The sequence below is a fragment of the Arachis stenosperma genome, chromosome 7 (genome assembly GCF_014773155.1).
Source record: "Arachis stenosperma cultivar V10309 chromosome 7, arast.V10309.gnm1.PFL2, whole genome shotgun sequence".
In the NCBI taxonomy this organism is placed as follows: domain Eukaryota; kingdom Viridiplantae; phylum Streptophyta; class Magnoliopsida; order Fabales; family Fabaceae; genus Arachis; species Arachis stenosperma.
In genome coordinates, this window is record NC_080383.1 from 6,268,083 (window position 1) to 6,289,953 (window position 21,871).

The 21,871-nt window shown below is 31.4% G+C and overlaps 1 protein-coding gene across 2 annotated transcripts; it reads right to left on the reverse strand.

Moving 5' to 3' along the window:
• Positions 1-11,827: 11,827 nt before the first annotated feature.
• Positions 11,828-15,617, reverse strand: LOC130940215 (ABSCISIC ACID-INSENSITIVE 5-like protein 2). 2 transcript variants are annotated; one of them, XM_057868291.1, is made up of 4 exons: positions 15,196-15,617; positions 14,121-14,771; positions 13,953-14,024; positions 11,828-12,593 (listed from the first exon to the last, which is right to left on the reverse strand). In XM_057868291.1, the coding sequence occupies exons 2-4, from the start codon at positions 14,766-14,768 to the stop codon at positions 12,513-12,515; spliced, it is 801 nt and encodes a 266-aa protein (XP_057724274.1). In that variant the 5' UTR covers positions 14,769-14,771; positions 15,196-15,617; the 3' UTR covers positions 11,828-12,512. The 2 variants fall into 2 exon arrangements, with proteins under 2 accessions (XP_057724274.1, XP_057724272.1); XM_057868289.1 differs by having other exon boundaries at positions 11,838-12,593; positions 14,121-14,806; positions 15,196-15,614.
• Between the last annotated feature and the right edge of the window lie 6,254 nt (positions 15,618-21,871).

Below are 21,871 nucleotides of genomic sequence, written 5' to 3' on the forward strand. Positions count from 1 at the left end.
CATATCCTTGTCAAAACAGCCAGAAACGGCATAAAAGTCAAAGCTTGTTTTTTGAAACACACAGAGGCAAAACATAATTTAAAAAACACCAAAAACCAGAAAAAACAACATAGTTTCCAAAAACTACACACTTTTCTTTATCAAACATTTTCAGCCTCCCCTTCAACATCACCATCATCTTCCACCATGTTTCCGTCTTGAACAATCTTCCCCGGATCTATCTGAGACAAATCAACACCAGGAGCGAGAAACTTAGCTTGCTGAAAAGCCCGCTCAAAACCTTCAACAAATGAGTCCAGAATCTCCGTTCCCTTCTGCTTCTCAACATCCTTTAACTTCGCCGTCAGCTCCAACACTTCCGCACTCTTGCTAGCAAGATCGGCTTCTTTCTTCTTAACATCCTCCACCTCCTTCGAATAGTTCTCCTTAATCGCCTTCAGCTCCTTCTCCATTTCTGATACTTTACCCTCCAATTCAACAACCCTTTTACTTTTTAATTCCAGCTCCTCCGCCAAACTCGGTTCCTGCTTAACCTCAGCAACCCTTCGATGCTTTTTCTCCCGGCTACGCCCTAAACTGGCAAGCCTTAACCCGATTACCTGCAAAACAATATAAATCAACACTACCCTCAGTATTCCCACTATGTATCAAACTCCAAAAGTAACCTCAAAAAAAAAATACAAATACCTGCATATACCGATCTATGGCAACATCGCCAATTTCCTCAGCCAACGTCACATCAGACAAATTTTGACAAACATCATCGGCAACAGTCATATAGGGATAGTCCTTCCCCCACAACGACGCCCCATCACTCTGATCAGTTAGATCATGCAATTTCTCTTGGATTTTGAAGAAACTCCGAATTTCCTCAAAAGGAACTTCACCACCATCATCCTCGGAACCTTCCGATAAATCAACAACACTTGTCTTCCTCTTCCTCGCAATAACCTTCCTTCTCCCAGGCTTCGGTTGATTAACTTCACCAACACCAACAGTTTTCTCTACTTTAGAAGTAGAACCCTCTCTGTCAACATTCTTACTCTTCACCCTCGCTCTTAGAGTAGACGTCGACACTCCTGGATACTTTCCACCTGAAATCATCAAAAACATATAGATCACAACTAATGTTCAAAACCCCTAACGTAAACAGTATAAACAAAACTCACCTAAATACTCTATCACAGACTGCCTATCTTCCTCCCACTTCAGCAAGTCAAACACCGACATTAATTCTTTCCGATCAATAACCTCCACTAAATATTCAATGATGCATTCATTCCTTGAACTAATGATCTCCGGCCCTAAAATATTCTGCGGCTCCGAACACCACCAAAGTGGAAACCTCTCCCCCAAATGCTCATCAACATAAAATGGAAACTGCCCCTCAGCACTGGTAACCTTCAAAAACAACTCCTTAAAATCCTTAAAGGACGACTTATATAGCTTAAAAATAGCAAACCTTGGGGAACTATTCAAATTCACCCACCCCCCTTTCCAGACACCTTTTGCTTGGAATAAAGAAAAGAACAACTCCACAGAAGGAGCTTCCTCCAGAAAATCCATCAAAATTTCAAAACCCCGCAAAAATGCCCATCCATTAGGGTGCAGTTGCGATTGTACACAGTTAAGCTGCCTCAAAACCTGACACTCAAAATCACTGAAAGGCAATCTCACCTTCAATTCCTCCAACACACAGCTATACATGTAGAAAAACTCAAACCCTTCCAACCTATGAAAAACACGATCGCTAAGCGTACAAGGACGCAGCTCAAACAAAACCCCCGAACCACCCCTCGCTATTTTTCTCTTATCTATCTCTTTCACAGATTCTTCATCCAAGAACAATGAACATCGTTTTCTCACATCATCACCCACCCAATCATATGACCAAACAACTTTTTCTTCCTTATCTCTCTCAAAACCCATTTCAAAACCAAAAACCAGAAGACAAGTTACAAAGACGAAGAGAAGAAAAACATACCTCTTTTGCTCATTCTCTTTTCCTAAAATGCAACTAATACGCCAAAACCTTAGAACCCAATCCAAAACACCATTTGGACTCCAAAAAAAAATTAACTTCCCACTAAAAACGGTTTTCGAAAACAACCCAATCAATCACATCAAAAGCCATCACAAACATTGGGAACACGCAAAGCCTGCAGCACGCATTAAATTTTTCTCTCTCCTCTATTTATGGCACTACTTACCCATTAAAAACTGATTAACAAAGCAGATTGAACTGGGGGCTACAATGCATGATCACCTGCCGGATTCTCCAAAATACCGACTTATACACCAGCTCAAATGACCGATTTATACTTCATTAAAAGCTCAACCTGCTTCATTAAAACACTTTCTCAGGCCAAGCTTGAGGGCTATGATCCGGTCGTTACAAATTCAACATCATAAATCGGTATTATCGCTCATAACTCGGCACTAATCAGATCATTACTCAGAAAGATGACGTTATAGTTCGGCATTTTAAGCATTAAATCGGCGTTTCCATTATTCAAATCAGCCACTTACGTTACAACTCAACTTAACGGATTGATTCACAAAATGAAACGTCCGACCAAACGTTTCACCTTACTTATTACTCTTTAATACAGGCAATAAAGGAGGATCATAACAGACTCATACATTTTTCACCTACAAAAAGGTATGATCTCTCATCTAAAGAGGACATTGAATTCTCAATACTAACTTAAGATTCGGAGTGCCTTTGCAGGTACACTCCCCCCTGTTTCTTACTCAAAGCTCTACGCGATTGGACACACTCTTGGAGAAAAGCTCGGATTATCACAAGACCTGAAGGTCGGCACCGAAAGCAATAGCTCGGCGCCGACTCCCAGAGACTGAGCTCTCTCTCCAGGTATCCATACAAGAACACTAATTATTCTCAAATCTCATTTAGTGTTCTCAATTATCATACTATTATTATATTCTTGGTGCTAGCAAAGAATATAATAGTATTCCATTTGAATTAATATAATTATTTATTTGATCAAATCAAAATAATAATTAAATAATTCTATAGCAAAGGTTAGAACACTCGTTAGTGTGTGACCCCATAGGTTCAATACTAAGCGGGTAGTAAATTAGTCGTACTAAATTTACTAATCAAGGTTGGCGTCTAGTAACACTCCTCAACGACCCGATAGTATGAAGTAATATATTTTTACTAAGAACCTCAGAAGAACAAAGTATAATTCCTTCCATCTTTCCAGCTCTTGGTTAACCCTTAGAGTATGGTTTAATTGTCAAACTCTAACTTGTTACCATTATTATAATAAACTGTGAATGACCTAAGAAACTCATTTCTTCATTTATTCAATCTCCTTGGCCAAGGTTTATTCATCTTATTCATTATAATCATAGAGCTCAAACTCTTTACCGAGAGTTGATGGATTCCTTATTGACTGATCATTAATTCTACAAGTATTTAAATTATACCCAATATCCATTCAACTAGCACCTTAGGGTATTAGGTGTCCGGAATCAAAGTATAATAAATACGTTGTTAATTACTATGATAGTCGCAGGTCAAAGGAAACTCTATTATTATGTTCATCTTGATAATATCCTATTGACAAATATGCGGTAATTATAACCATTAGGAATTCTCAGAGTGAGCCAGTTCAATAGTCATATCCCTATATGCACCATCTATATATATAATTTAATAAATGAGATTTATTAATCTTCATCCAATGAAGACCATTATATATATATATATATATATATATATATATATATATATATATATATATATATTGATCTTTTCGGATTATTAATGTCCTTTTTAATAATCCTATGACCAAGAACAATTTAGATTAAATTATAAAATATTTATCTCTCAATATTATGATCACTATCACAATGATAAATCTCTAAATTTAATTAAGGACCTTATTATATTAACATTTTAATATAATAACAATAACAAATTATTTGACACATAATTGATTAGATTATGGTCATACTACTTATTCCCAACAGTCTATATAAATAAAGTAAATTTAAAAGTAAAACATTATTTGAAAACCTAATATTCACTTACGTCACTCTTATTCACTTTCTTAAATTATTACTGATTTAAATATTGAAATATCTTTTGCAAAAATCTACCTCATTTAGTATTTTTTAAAAATTTGACATATACCTTATTTATGAAAAAGACAAGTTGAAGTTTTTCTAAAAATGATTAGATATACTTAGAACAAATTCTCTATACAAGAATAACTTCAATTCAACAATTTATATATACATAAATTAAACTAAACAGAATGTGTCTAATCAAAAATAGAAAAATAAATTGAACAGAGTGTTTAAAAGTCAAACAAAAACAGTCTTGCTTGGGATTTTCAAGCATTATTTAGTGGATTTGAACTTTTCATCGTTAAGAAAATTATAAAAGATAAATTGAGAAGTTAGTCACTTCTAATCAACAATGATTTCATTAAAAAGTGGGTCATGCAAAATGATAAAATTAAAACATGATTATTATTTACTATGATTATTATTTTATAAGTGATTTTTATTTGATTATTTTTAACCCGTTGATGACTCAAATATAATAACCAGCAAAGTTGTCCTCACAGTTCGATAAGTTGCATAATGTCAGCTTAGGGTTTAAAAGGAAAATACCTTCATGAGTGTTAGGTTAAATCTAACAATTTATCCCTTTAAATACACTCATAATAAAAGTTGATAAAAACTAATACTTTTACAAACAAATGAAATATGCTTAAATTAAACTAATAAATAATAATTAACTTGGGTTCATCGGTGATAAATTTATTTATCCGCTAGCTTGATAAGGAAATTTAGGAATTCTAGGACAGTATCATTCTCTTCACCAGAGATTTCGATACGTTTCGTCCTTTCGTTTGCTGTTAAGAATGTCAATAGAGCGGAGTAGGGGCGAAAAATGCTTTTCTACTCTCCGTTCCCATCCCCAGAATTAATCCTTGTCCGTATCTTATTTTTCGTCATGGAGGAATAATTGTTCTCATCTCCATTTTTCGAGTTTTCCGTGGGACCCTATTCCCCATCTCTCTATATTTAATATTCATATGAAAATTATAATAAAAATATCAAAAAAAAATAAAAAACAAACTACAAAATATTATTACAAACACACAAACATATCTTATCCAAGATTATAAGTCCAGAAATATAACATAGCAAATCATAGTCTATAAAATAAAATTTTGAACAATAAGGTTAAGGTTTTTCAATGAGTGAAATTACTAAAAAGTTTCTATATTAGAAATAAAGCAAGGGTTATTAAGTAAGTTCAAAAATTCAGGGAATCATCGGGGGATGGGGCGGGGATCCCCGCACCAGTCTTGGGGGAATTTCGCTCCCCATCCCCATTCACACGGAAAAAAATTTCACCATTGGAGCCCCATTCGGGGAGGTTCCCGCAAGGATCCCCACTTTTTGGGGATTTTTGACACCCCTATTTGCTACCTTTTTGAGTTTAAGTTCTGATATTCAATTATGGCTGGTTCAGGATAGTCATTTTAGTAGGTATACGAACGACTATTTTAATTTTTATGTAGATGGTTATTTGATTGGATTATGTTTAGTTTTATATAATTAAAATATACTAGATGTTCAATTCAATAGGTATGCGGATAATTATTTTTATTCTTAAGTGGATTGTTATTTTCACTAGGGGTGAGCGACGGTGAGGAGGATCCCAGCGACGCCCTTCGCTTCCGATCTGGAGGAGAGCAACGTCAATGAGGGTCCTTGTTGACGAACCAGCGGCGGTGAGGAAGATCTCGACGATGACGATGGGGAGTTGGTTGGAGACCAAGCCACGACAGAAAATTTGGGAAAAAGTTGGTGTTTTGGTAAATTAAGGTATAATGAATGGTTTTTCGAATTATTGAATGAGATTTTTTGGTTGAGTAATTTGGATGGATTGTGTTTTTTTTTTTTAACTTTATTTAGCCAAATTTTTAGCCCATTATTTTACATTGTCTACTCAGCGAAACCGTTTAAAAAATTAATCACTAAATCAATTATCATATAAAATATATATTAAATTATAAAATATTTATTAAAAATAAATCATTCAATACATATATTTATTATATATAAATATATAATAATTAATTTAATAATTAATTTTTTTATACAAATAATATTTTTTAAAATCAAAAGAGGTCCCTCACTAAGACAAATTAAAAGCATCAAAAGATTGATGAATCCAAAGTCCAAACCAATCACTATCACACATATTATTGGTGACCATTTATTTATTTTGCAATAATAAGAGAGGCCCTTTCTTTCTGCAATTGAAGTGGACTTCTTACCAAATGCTTCATTGAATATATGTTAGCCCTATTAATAGGTTGTCCCTATAAGAAATGATGCCATACACCAGTAGATTCAGCTGGATGAAGACAGATTTTAAAGACCCTAACTAGTTTTTTTTCTGCATCGTAGGTAATTAAAAACTTATTATTAAATTATATGTATTATAAAATAGTATAATAATAATAGTCTTAAACATTATAAAAATAAAAGTAACCTATTAAAATAGTATTTAAAAATTTTTAGCGCTGACAAAACAAATATCAAAAGATGCTAATGATTCTCGAAAAATTTAAGAATACGACAAAAAAATTAAATATTAAATATACATTTTAAAAAATAATTTTAAAAATCGACTTTTGATGCAAATTTTTGTAATTATTATTAAAAAAATATATATTTTTCTCTTTATAATTTAGTAATTTTTGTCAAGTGAATTTTTAAAAAAAATTTATTATGAATGATGATATCTTTTTGAAAAATAAAAAGAAAAATTTTTTAATCATATTTTGTTCCAAAATTTTTTGTATTTTTTAATTATTTATTTAAATATTGTCACAAAAATTTAGATCTAATAAATAAGTCGTTTGTTAAATATAAAAATTTATTTGTTATTTATAAAAAATATAATATTTTTAAATTATTCAAATATTATTTTGTTGATAATATTTTTTAAGAATCTTTTTGTTAGCACCTGAATCTTTTGGATACAAATTGATAGTTAATCCAAAATATAAAATTTTCAATTAACTGATAAATTTACAACAATAACAATCATAATAATAACAATAATAGTTTATTTATTACATTATTGGTATAAATTTTGATTTGATTGGGGGAGCGGTGTAGTATTTATTTACAAATCAGATCATATATGACAAGTTCTTCTTATTTGATTAGGAAGAATGGACACTTATATGGATATATCACACAGTAATATGCTAAATTAATGTTAGATATAAAGATCACTATGTATAGAAAATATGCTAAATTATTTTGTCCCTTTAACTATTTTTTTTTATTTACACTCCAATTTAATCAGGGGCGTAGTTAAAAATATAAACAATTCCAATTTTTACACAGATTATTTATACAGAAAAATCTAAAGAAAAAGTAAAGAAAACTTTTTTAATTGGGCGTACTACTAATAAATATATAGGAGGTGAGAAAACAAAAAGATCAAAAGCCATTTGTATGTGAAGTTCTAACTTCTAAACATAGATTTTTCCGATATACGATGATTAGAGTTATTTTTTATATTTAAGTAATTTTAGCATTAAGTTTATCTAAATAATTTAGAAGCATATGTTTTTTTTTTCTTTTTCACACTAGTTTATGTACGGAAGGTCTTCTTCTACGCCTTTGTATTTTTCTTCGCGTTTTTTCTCTTTTTCATTCTCCTCATTCTCTTAGTTCTTTTTTCGCGTTCCTTCTTCTTCACGTATTTTTTTTTTTATCATCATTCTTTTGTTGTTGCTGCTGCTGTATTTTTTTTCTTTTCCTCTTTCTCTCCTTAATGAAGAAGCAGTAGAAAGTGAGAAAGAAGAGTTTTGAATTGTACAGAACAAAAATGAACTGAAATTATATTTAGAATAAACTGAAATCATTGATGAGTGAATTATTTTGTTATGATTCTTCTTATTTCACTATTTTTAGAGAAATAAAACCAAGAAAAAGAGAAGAAAAATCAAACAAAAACGAAAAAATAAAAAGAAAAAAATTTCTCAAAATTTCTCATCATATTATTCTTTTATTGTCTTATTCATTTAATCAAATAAAAAAAAACACATAATACTGCAAAATCACTTGATGAATTTGAATGTGTTTTTATTCATAATTTAAATTTGTTTGTGTGTTTGTTTTCGAATTAAGTTTGTGTGTCGCAATCATGAAGTAATTTCGATTTATTATGAATTTAAACAATGTGCATTTAATCTGTGCTTGTTTTGAAACGAATTTACATTTTGAATTTAATTTTCGGTTCATTTTAAATATAATTTCGGTTCATTCTTGTTGCAATTCAAAACTCTTCTTCCTCACCTTCTATTGCTTACAGGGAGAGAAAGAAGAAAAGAAAAAAAATACAACAACAACAAAAAAAGAATGTCGATAAGGAGAAAATACGTGAAGAAAAAAGAACGCGAAAAAGAAGGATTTGGAGGAACGCGAAGAAGAAGGTGAAGAAGAAGAAACTTTGTGCGTAAACGAGCGTGACAAGAAAAAGAAGAAACGAGCGTGAGAAGAAGGAGAAGAAGAAAAAGTAATAGCGCGCATAATCACGCTCTTTTAATAATATTGATTTTTGTTAGTGTTAGACCTATTTAAATAAATTTAAATAAAAAAAAAAACTTAAATGTGTCACAATCTTATTATCGTTAACCTATTAAACTAATAGATATCATCAAAACTCAAAAAAATGATTAAAATCTTAATTTAATTCTCTAAAAATATCAATATAAGTCAAGCTGAGTATTTCGTTGACTTTTATTTACATGTTACAACACTTGCTAACGTGTTAGATAAAATTTATTGTCACATTAGTAGAAAAGTTAATAAAATAATCAATTTGATCAAAATTAAATTTTTTAAGAATTAAATTAGGAAGTTAAATATTTGAAATATCAGTTACATTGTTAATTTTATATTTAACGTTTGTAGAAAATATTTTGATCTTATATATACACAAATATAATTTCTATAGAAAAATATAAAGCTCAGTACTTTTAGGAGGGAAAATATTTAATTAGAATTAATTTAAATACAAAGTAAATAAAAACCGTTAATTATTTAACATTTATAATTGTATGAAATATTAAAAAAAAAATCTTTTGTTAGGTATGAGTGGTAACAAGGTGGATAAGGGCGGATTTTTATTCTATTCGATTCTGTTCTGTCATACAACAATTTGTATGGAACCCACCCCATTTTTATATCCGCCCCACTTCTATAATTATTAAAATCTAATAAATAAAATTAAATTTCAAAATTTATATAACAATCATCATATATATAACATAAATTAAAATAAAAATTTAAATATAATACAATATTATTATATATATAACAGAACGAATAAAAACGAATATTACCTAAACTCAATCTTGTTTTATCCCTTCTAAAAACCTACCCTACTCAAAATTTGTTTCAATATAAAACAGATAATTATCCACTTCAAACGAATAAGAACAGAATAGATACCACATATTCGAGTGGTGTTACGATCTCTATTGTTAGGTATAGAATTGAACGAGGGTAAGGAGTAAGGACTAAGGAAGAAGTGTTGGGAGAAGCATTAAGCATAGACGCAGCGCGTGAAAAAAAGTAGGGAGCGTGGGATACAAAAAGGTGGGGCCCATACTGCACACGTGTAAAGTGGGGACCGCTGTTGCTAAAACTATGGGCTATAGTATCTTTTTTCATTATATTTAAATTTATATAAAATATAATACTAATACTTTAAAAAATTTATACTCACACATTTTAGTCTTTAATAACTTTAAATTATTAAATTAATTTTTACGTTACATTATTTACTTATATAGAAGAATTTATTTAAAATTTTTAGAGATTAACTATTGAAGTTAATTTTATCTAAATTTTACTAAAATTTTACATAAAGATTAATAGATTTATAAAATAAAAATTAAAAATTTATTTAATGATTAAAATTTGCTACATGTTAAATTGTTTCACTAAAATTTTCTTAGGACTAATTTAAGACATTATTCAAAAATTAATTACCACTCAATTATTTGTATATAATTAATTTGATAAAATGTATATATTGTTTTTTATTTTAATTTTTTTCCTAAAGTGGGTATGAATTGTGATTGCCATTTGGCACCACTCACGTGAAAGTTGAAACATTCCAATATGGATAAGATTACATTACTTGCATCTAAGATTCCCATTCTCTCTCATTTTCATTCATGATTTCATCTGCCTCATACAGTCATACTAGTACCACAACCCTAAAACCAGTACTATTCTTTTCTATTATTTATTTATTTAGAAAGAAAAAGAAAAAGAAGATCTCCATGCTTGTCCAATTCAAATCATGTGCTAAATTACCCTCAACTATCATGGATCTTTCACAGATGATTAAAAGATATCTATATGTAAACAATTTTATTAAAAATATAATAATACGTAATGATATTGTTTAATCTATTTAGTTAATTTTATTTAATAGGATAAATTTTTGTTGTTATTGTTGTATTATAAACATTTTCGTAATAATAAAAATAAACTAATTTTAAAATTATATAAAAATAATAAACAAAAATTCATATATAATTTATTTTATATAAAATTAATAATTAAAAATAATTAAAAAATAATTTAATTAAATTGATCAAATTATTTAATAATTTATTATTATTATTATTATTATTATTATTATTATTATTGGTAGTGGCGGTGTTGTTCGATTAGTTTGATTTGAAATATTAGAAATTCTTAAGAGAGTAGAGATATTTTACGGATGGCTTCTAGGATTGTTAATTTGTTATTAATAATAACTGATGATACAAGATATCACAGTACTATCGAAAGTCAAAACCATACTTTTCTGAATGGTTCATTTTAGATTTATCCTTAGATATTTTTTACTATTTATTAAGTAGCCAAATTATTTATTTTATTATATTTTATATAAATGAATAGAATTTTAAAGAATAATCTGCTAAGGTTAAATCTGCACTTCTTATTTTACCAGAAATTCATCAACATTTGTCATGAATTTATATTATTATTTTATCATAAAGAAATCATATTAGCCGTCTAAATCTATAGATATATATATTTTTTTTTGTCCACCATATTTTCTAACTCAATAAATTAATAATTAATTGGTTTTAAATCTGAACTCTAAATAAGGATTTGCTGGTGGGAATGGATCTAAATCCATTAAATTTTTTTTTGGTTATAAAATCCATTAAATTATTTTATTTACGGTGCAAGTCCTTATTTTTATATTTTATCCATGACTATAGGCTGGCTTTAAATTTTTTTTTTTTGGGTAGAAGGGTTTAATACTTTAATGTCATGCAATGAGGCTGAATCCAGGTTGTTCATGGTTTGGCCCAAAACCCAAATTGTGTAATGAGTTTTGTTCATTTTAAGCCCAGCCAAAAATTGTTTAGTAATTCATATTTTATAATTACTTTATTCTCCATTGACCAAAAATACTTTTTTTATTATATCATTTTCTTTTGACCATTCAAACATCAATTAAAATATTAAATTAAGGATTTTTCTAGAACAAACATTTTATTACATTCAATTCATTTATTTATTTATTCATATTGCTTTTTAGATCTTACTTAAATCTTGTGGCATTTAGACAATTGCAAAAAGGGAAAATATAAGGGAGAAATGTACAAAGAAAGAAATAACAATCCAGTATTAAAAAAATTCTATATGTAATAGATTCTACTTTAATGATAACTTATCTTTAACTTTCTCACTTACACAACTGTCTATAAACTATAAAGTTAAATCTCTTTGTTTATCCAAAACAGTTAAGGCAATAAAAATATAATTAAAAAAAGAAAGAAAGAAAACAGGGGAAGCAAGCAAGCAAGCAAACTTCACTTGAATAATTTTATCATAATAAACTAAAATTTTCCCTTTTGGTGTTTAATTTACTTGGAGAATCCCTCTATAGATAACACCAATTCTCCATAATTTCTCCTCCTAAAACTTTGCCAAACCATACTAACTATAAGTCTATTACAATTCTGCACTAAGAATATGCTAATATAAGAAGAACCTAGATATTTGGTTACCTTTTTCTTTCTTTCAAGAACTTGATGACCATGCAATAATTCCCTGATTTAAGGGATAATATTACACAAGAGGCAACATTTTCCACCACTACACTCAAATCTTTTCTTCTTTTTTCCTTTTTTTTCTTCAGGTATTTTTGTTTTTCAACAAAGCAAAAAGCTTAAGCTTATGATTCATCAAAGGAAACCATAGCCAAATATGTACCCTCTAGTCATTTTAACTATATAGAAGATAATAGATTAGATTGAACAAATTTGCTGCTACTGGAGCAAATCATCATCATTCAGCACTACAATGAAGTGATGCAATCTTTATCCGCCACGCGTTCCGCTTAATAATACCAAGAACATGGGGAGCAAAAAAGAAATACTTCAGTGCAGGTCACATTGTCAGAAAAAAGCAGAACTTATTCTTCGAAGCTGATATTTTGGTTCGGATGGTGATTCGGATGGTAGCTTCTCTTCGAATTCCTAAACAGAAAGGGGAAAGAAAAGAGAGTCCAGAATAGAATCAGGAATTTGCAGTTGTTCCATGATGTGTTTCTAGTATAATCAATCAATCACCTTGCAATAATTAAGAAAGTTCCTATATTCTTGTTATACTAAGATAATTATGACTCTTGGTTTTCTTGCATTCAAACGACTCTTAAGATGATGCTTCAATCATCATAAACACGATAAAATTTCCATAAAATCTATGATAACACAAGCAATAGATGTACCAAACAATATGCTGAGATTACCATGATCCAAGAAAATATTAAGATATTGTAAAGAAGCCAAGAAACTAAACCTAGCAAGAAAACATTAACAAGAATGGAGGCAAAGCTAATTAACTAAAATCCTAGAGTTAAATCATTTTTATCTTAAAAAAACATTGTCGGTTAGCCTCAACAATAGAACATGTAAATCTAACCATGAGGATGAATAATTACCAAGCAAACCCTCCAAGTTAAAATGACATCCACTCATATGGCAATAATAAATACAAGAGCCTACATAGAAAACAGGATCCCGGCCTCACTAGCTTGCAAAGCTCACTCGCTTTAACCATAAGTTAGGACTAAGAAGTAATTTCCATAAGAAAATAAAACAATGATAATAACACTGCTTGATGAGACAAAAATACCCGGATTGATGCCGACAATATACAAATGAATAAGGATGGCTACAAATAAATGGTGTGCACACAGCATACGAATCATGAATTTATAACATGCAAACACAAATGCAATCATGTTTGTTCGTTGTAGAATGCAAGACTTGGGTGGATTAAATGCTAGTATTAGAAAATGTTACCACTTACCAACACATAATATGTATAAACAATGAAAATGATACGTCATCCAATTATAGCAGAAAAGTGTTGAATATCTAAGGAAAGTGAGGAACCACACTTTAAAAGCTAGCTATTAAGAAGAAATAACCACTATCTTTAAATACAACATCAAATATCCCTACTACCTAATGTGGGACTTTGGATACACCATAACACCCAAGTCTCTAACAAAAAGCATTATGGAAAAAGAAAAAGATGTGTCGAATGCATTATATTACGTGAGGAAAGGGGATTTGTTTGTGCATATAAATTAAGCTTTGTACTCATTGGTTTAGAATAAATATTTGCGAGGCCTAGAAAAGAAAGGATTTCTCTAAGAAGGAAAGAAAAAATATAGTTGACAGATAAACTAAGTTGTGTTTCAATATGCATAGTTTACGACAAATATATTCAAGGAAAGAAAATTTGAGAGACTCTATACTTGATTATAGACACAATAAAAACAACACATAATTGAGGGGAAAACAAAATATGAATGAGAGATCCTGCACCTTCTCTTTCTTGAGCTTTACATTTTCTTCTTCTAGTCGAGAAACCTTGCTAACCAATTCATTATGATATGCCTGCACCATCATCAGGCTAAGCAGAGAGAGAGAGAGAGAGAGGGGGGGGGGGGGGGGGGGGGGGGGGGGGGGGGGGGACAAATTATTAGGTTAAACCTGTTTTCTTGCCCGTGAGCGTGCCGCAGATTCCCTATTCTTGATTTTCCTTCTCAGCCTCCTTTCTAAAGCTTTCTCATATGCATCTGGAGCATCCCTTTTGCGACCCGGTTTTGTGTCCGACAAACTGCTAACCGAAGCGGAGGGCGACACGCCTGATTTTTGTTGGAAACTTTGCGTGGTGGCAGAATCCATTCTGTTCAACCCCACATTCGGACTCACAGAAGCTTCAGCAAAGAGACCAGCTTGTACCAGAAAGTCCTCTAATGTTGTTTCACCAAAAGTCATTTCTCCACCTTCAATTTTAACATTGTCTCCAAATCGTTTTTTCTGCCCCTGTTGGATTTCTTTCCAAACATCATCAACCGTCTTCCCGCTCAACGCACGGGCCAGTGTCAGACTGGCCTGGCGTTGAAGGGAAGACGACGATGACATCTGCTCATTTTGTACCCCAACAACTTTACTCGCCTCGGCAGTCCATACATTTTGGAGAAGCTCGTCAAGGTTCATGCTCCCCATCGGCTTCCCCAAGTCTCCTAGCTGATTATTAACCTCATCAAGTGTGAGACTATACCATGAACCTTGCCTAGATAACTGTGGTGGCTGTAACTGTAAATGAGACTGTTGCCCATTACTCTGAGAACCCATAGTCTGAAAACCCATTCAACACACTTTCAACTCACAACCTGTTATCACAAACAGTTCTTAATTAAAAATTTAAAATCATTAATCACTTAACTATTAACTCTATAACTCACTCTAAAATCCAAATCATATACTAGAGTCTAGAGTCTTCTTTTCAGAAACAAATCCTTATATATCATTAAACAAATACAACAATCATTAATGACAAGAAACACCCCATTATGTACACATAAGAAAGAAAGTACAGACATTGATGCTGTATATTCAAATTAGTCCAAAACAAATTCCTTTCAAAATTTCCACTTGTTTCAATATGCAAAATCATGATCAACCCTATCTATTTGCAACATTAGGTAAAGATCAAAGACTCACATGAGAAAAACAATCAAGGCACAAATTTGATAAAGGGTAAGAGAAGAAGGTCGATTACCTGACATAGGATCTAACTGTCTGAAACTTAAGATATCTGTAAGGGGGAAAAAGGCGCAAAAAGACAGCACCCAATGATGTTGCTGAAGGTGATTGCACAAGTTACATGATGAAAACTATGCAAGTTGGCATCTTTTTCAGGTGGGGCGTCCTCAATCAACTGAAATTGGAGAAAAGTCAATTTGAGAGAAGGGGAAAATAGACAAATCGCAAGTTGCAAAATTGCAGGGTACTGAGAAGTTAACTAGGTTTTGGAATTTAATGGGGTCGTGTTGGTAAGAGAGGGATATGGGGAATTTGACAGAAAGCTTGGATTTTTGTTGTTTGATTGGTGTGTTGTGTTGTGTGTGAATTGCGAAGAGGGAAAAAGAAAAAATTGATGGTGCAAGTTGGTATCCTTCTTCGGTTTCTAGAGGAAACAGTGATCAATAAAGATGGTGTTTTTGCCTAATCGTTTAGTTTCTTGAATTAATCAATCAAATACTAAATTATTTTCATAAATTTGTGTATATATATAAATTATTTTACATATTTTTTAATATATATTTTATATTTTAATATAATAAAACTTAAATATAATTATTTTTATATAAAATTAATAATTAAAATTTATTAGATAATAATTTAATTAAATATTTATTTAAAAATTTTAACTATTAAATTAATATAAAAATAATTATATACAAAAATTTTTATTTTTTAATATATATTTTATATTAATAATTAATTTAGTGGTTAATTTTTTCATATATATATACCCAATATGATTATAAATAATATGCTATTACAAAGCATTAAATATATCCATAATATTCTATTAAAAAATTATTTTTTAGATTTTGATCTTTTAAATTTTAAATTTTATTTTAAAGATAAAATATAATTTTTTATTATTTATTTTATAAATAAAATAAGAAAAAATATAAAAAAAATTATTTAAAATAAAAAACTCACATTTTATCTTCTAAAATAAAAATTCAAAATTTAAAAAATTCAAATTCAGATTTTATCCATGCCATATAGATTTGTTGTCGCTGGATTAGGTATTTATATTAAGACATTTAAGGTAATAAAAAATCAAGTCTTTTTTTGTAGCAGTATCTAATTAAATATTTAATATTTTGTCTGTTAATAATTTCAACACTAAAAATTTTAGTCAACTAAATCGTAAATATCTAATTATGTATTATATTAGCTCAATAAAATTATTCAAAATGGATAATTTGGTAAATAATTTTGATAACTTTATCCAACTAATCCCATTTATAGTAGATATCAAGTTAGTTTATAACATTTATCGTTAGAATTATCTCTATTTGAAGTTTTTATAGTTAAAATTGCTAATTTATTTGAGTAATAAGACACGTAGATTTTTCAAATATTATGAATAAAATAAAGTAGCATTGAGTTCTTAAAAAAAAATTGTAATAAGTTTTAGCCTCTAAGTATATAAGATAAATTCTTAAAAAAATTACACATGATTTATCTTTTTGTTAGAGACTCATAACTTTACGGTTGCAATTTTTCTACTATTTCTTTGAATTTTTTTCTTAAAAACGTACATGTTCATCACAAAATTTTTTCAAGGCTTACTTAATATGTTATTATTTTAGAAAATCGTAAAAATTTATTTATTTTATTATATAAAAAATATAAAAAACATTAGTTAGAATAAAGATTTAATCTTTATTCATAACGATATATTTCTTTAAAATTTTTATATTTCTCATTTATATCTTATCTTATCCTATTTTTAAAGGCAAATACAATTTTAAAGAATAAAGATTAACAAAAAATTGCATCCCCACTACAATCATTAGATAGAATAATACTATTAAATCACTCACTCAAAGTCGTTCCTTTTGGTTAGTTCACAAGAAGTAGCATTGAGTCGCTAGTGAATTTAGGGTTATACCAAAAATACTCTCCTAAGACAAAAATGACTATCGAAGAACATTTTCTTAGGGCATCCTTGCAAGAAGATGATTTGCTGCTCCGAAGTACAAAGAAATTGAAATATAAAAATGATGTCGATCTCAGCCAACCAGTGGAAGGCGTTGATATGTCAGTTGATGATACTTTCGAAACCAACGTTGCTCCTAAGGCATCTTTATAAAGACTCCTTGCTGAAAATGACTAGTCCCTCAGTAAAAACTCTAGATGTAACACTGTAAGATGTCGATGAAAAGGGGTCTGACCCTGAGGACTGATGGTACAAAAAAGAGAAAAGTCTGGCGGGAGAGGAAAAGCCTTTTGACCCGTGTCTGGTTATTTTTGTGCCTAAAGAAAAATTTGATAAATGGTATAAACAGTGGCACGCTGTGCTTATAGTGAAAGTTTTTGGGAAGAGGGTGGCGCTTGGCTACATGGAACAATGCTTAAAACGTGATTGGATAAGGAAAGGTACGATAAATATAATTGATATGGACTGTGATTACTTCCTCGTTCACTTTTCAGATGAAGAAGACTATTCTCATACTCTCCTTGGAGGTCCCTGGATGACAGCAGGGCATTATCTTATCGTGCAGAGATGGAGGCTTTTCTTCCTCGAATATGAGAAAGCAATCAAGAAGATAGCAGCCTGGATTTAAATTCCTAATATTCCGATTGAGTTATACAACCATCAGTTCTTATGGTATGTCGGATAGATGATTGGTACTATGTTCAAAATTGATCGGACTACGTTCATTCATTCTTGAGGTGAAATTGGAAGAATATGTGTGGAAATAGATCTCTCAAAGCAACTGGTTCCAAGATCTCAGTTCTCGGGAGTAAACTCAACATAGAATATGAAGGTTGCCATTTGATTTGTTTTGGAAGTGAAAAATACAGCCATAAAGCTAATTTGTGTCCGGAATCACCACAATGCAATAATGAACACTAGGAGAACATCACCGACGTTAGCAAGAGTGGAGCGGAGACCTACCAGAATCATGAGGAATCTGAGGATCAGAGCAAAGAGATCATGGTAATCCTATTTTGAATTTTGCCAAAATAATAAACCAAGACCCCCCAAGCTTTGGGCAGTAGATGATGGTATGAAAACAATATAAAAAGAAAGTTGGAAAAGGCAAGACGAGATTTAAGGGTCTTACTATAGTTAAGGATGATCAACTTGAATTGGAAAGAGATAGTTATTATTGTCCACCTAAATGAGAAAGGATCCAGATTTAATGCTCTTTATCAAGATGATTCTGTAAATACTAAAGATTTGAATGCAAAAATTATGCATGAGAAACAATCTACTCCTATCAACATGCAAAATGGGCCTAATGGAGTTGAAACAAAAAATGGGCTAAAAAAGCCCAAACTAGTGTGAACCGTATTCATAAAAAGATCATTAAGTCAAGGCAGGTAAGAATCTTCAGACCCAAAGAAAAGGCCCAACAATGAAATATAGCCCAAGCTCTTCTAATATTACAAGTAAAAATAAAGGTAAGTCTATGATTTCCACACTTGTGCCATCAAGCCAGAAAGAAAGGACACCCAACTTAAATGCTCTGCTTTTAGAAATGACGAGATGGAATTTTGGGAATGAGAGATGCTGGATTATTTGAGAAGACTTGAGCGTGAACAAAGAGAAGCATATGAGGTCTATAAAATGGCTAATAATTTTCTCGATTCCTTTGTGGTAAAAAATAGCTTCCTTAACCAAGCCCCCTCTTCTCGGCATAAAGATTTGTTGATGGGGATGTCGAAATAAGGTTTTATTGAGGAGTAATAGAAAAAGAAACCTCCGGATGAAGCCATGGCTAGTAACACAAGGATGCAAAAAGAAGATATGCAAGTTAAAATTGACAAGGCTGGTTTAGAGGAACGGTAGTTTGTCCCCAAGTAGGTTTTGGTATTTGGTGATGACCAATTTTTTTACAAATTTTTTTTAATGAATCTTGCAGTGTAGAATTGTAGAGGTGCAGGGAGTAAATCTTTCTCCTTTCTCATCCATGATCTCAAGAAAGAGTATGATATTACCTTTCTCATCCTTCTAAAAATTCATATCAGTGGCGATAAGGGGTACAAGATCAGAAAGAATTTGGATTTGATGGCTGTTTTGTGGAAGAAGCTATTGGCTTCTCCAGGAGAATTTGGTGTCTGTGGGATACGGATAATTGGAAAGTAGATATTCTCCATCATCATAAGCAGTATATTCACATAAAAGTTGCTGGGAGAAACTCTGATGTGTGAAATTTTACAGCTGTCTACAACAGTCCTCAGAGAAATTTCCGTCGTGATCTTTGGGACCATATTCGAATCTTGTCTTCTGGGATCAATCGTCCTTGGTGTTTAATTGGAGATTTTAATGCCATGCTCCGAGATTTTGAGAGGAAGGGGGGTTCGACCCTGCAGCATCATTGAGCATGCCCTAATTTTCAAAATTGTATTATGGAGTGTGGACTTATCGACCTTGGTTACTCTGGCTGGCCCTTCACTTGGAAAAGAGGAACATAGAAAGACTCGACCGGGCTTGGTAACCTTGACTGGCATGTTTTATTTCTTGAGGCCATAATCATGCACCTCCCCCTATTAAAGTCTGATCACACCCCTCTTCTCCTTCAGTTGTCTCCCCTCCCTCTCCCAATAGAGGTCGTCGTCCATTCCGTTTCGTAGCAGCATGGTTCACCCACCCCAATTTTAACAATGTGGTCTCCACTAGCTAGAATGTGCAAAATTCATGGCCTAATGGATTAGAGAGTTCCAGAAGTCTCTTCAAGATTGGAATTATTTTGTGTTCGAGAATATTCAGAGAAGGAAGAACAAAATCTTAAGAAGACTTAAGGGTTTTGCGGCCTCCTTATCTAACGATAACAACAAATTTCTCAAAGAGCTTCAGATCCAGCTATGGAAGGAATACGAAGAGATCCTGAATCAGGAAGAAATTCTTTGGTTTTAGAAATCTCGGTGCAAGTAGTTGGAAATGGGAGATAGAAATACCAAGTACTTCCATGGAACCATTGTGGTCAGAAGAAGAAGAAACAAACTTATCTCACTTCAAAATGATGAGGGTGCCTGTATCTCGGATACTTTCATCCTTGAGGACATGGCTAAGTCTTTCTTCTCTAATCTTTACTTTGATAATATTTCAGATATTTATTTTATTCTTAAATTTTTTTCCTGCCCTATCCATTACTAATCTTGACTTTCTTTGATGTGTTCCTTCTGTTCAGGATATAAAAAACTCAGTGTTTAGCATAGGTAGTCTTAAAGTGCTAAGAAAATATGATTTTTAAGCTCTGTTCTATCAAACCAAGTAGAATCTAGTGGGTCCTGATATGTGCAACATGGTGGGAAGGATCTTCAACAATCCCAAAGATATTAGAACAATTAACGAAATGCTAATATCCTTAATTCATAAGGTTGACGTGATAACTAACTTGAAACAAATGAGTCTGATTAGCTTGTATAATGTGTCATACATGATTATCATTTAAATTCTTGTCAATAGACACAGAACTGTGATGGAGAAATTGGTCAAAATAACACAATGCAGCTTCGTCCCTAGGAGACACAGTTACGATAATATTATCAAGTTATTCACTCCATGAGACACAAAAAGGACACTAAAGGCTGGATGGCAATAAAGATTGATTTTGAGAAAGCTTATAACAAACTGAAATAGAATTTTATCAAGGAGACGCTATTGGATATTAGGTTACTAGCTCACTGTATTGAGTTAATTTATTACTGTATCGTTACTACAAGGATGAGGGTTCTTTGGAATGGGAAAGTCTTGGACGAATTCGCTCCTACCAGAGAAATTCGACAAGGAGACACAATCTTACCCTACATCTTTGTTTTGTGCATCGAAAGACTGTTCCAGCTGATTAGTGCAGCTTGCGAACAAGGCTTCTAGAAACCTATCCGGTTGAAAAGGGATGGGCTTGAACTTTTTCATTAATGATTTGCGAACGATCTTATCCTCTTTTTCGAGGCTGATATGTGTTAAACAGAGGTCACGAGTAAGATTTTGGAGGGGTTTTGTAGGAGTTTCGACCAAAAAGTTAGCAATGACAAAACTCGCATATTTTTCTCTAGTAATGTTGGCCATAATGTTAGGAGTGAGACCAACAACATCCTGCATTTTGTCCGAACAAATGATTTGAAAAAAAATTTTGGAGTCTCCTGTTACATCTAAGAGTTAATAAAGATACGTACAGTGATATCATTAAAAATTGAACGCAAGACTTAATAACTGAAAAACTTCAACTCTCTCTCTTGCTGGTCACACAACACTGGTGAAATATATTTTATCATATCTTTTTAGTTATATTATGCATTCTGCTATTTTATTTTCATATACTTGTAAGTTGATTAATCGAAAATGTAGAAATTTTTTTGTAGAGAAAAATAGAGTAGAAAAAAAAAATTCACTTGATAAGTTGAAAAAAGGTTAGCAACCCTAAAAACACGGGAGGCTTTGGAATCCGTAAAAAAAAAATTGCTCGGGTGCTCTTAGAATAAAGAAGTAGTTCTAGTTTTATGTTTCGTTTTTGGGGTCTTTAACCCCCTAAAAGGGATAAAAGCCTGGAAAGGAGATGCTTTTTACTGGGCTTGTCCATTTCAGGAGACCCAATTAAAAGTCCAGACCATAAAAGAAGCCCAATTAAAAGCAATGATCCCATGTGTAAAAAAAATAAAAGCGATGGATCCACACACTAAGAACTGAAATAGCTAACTAA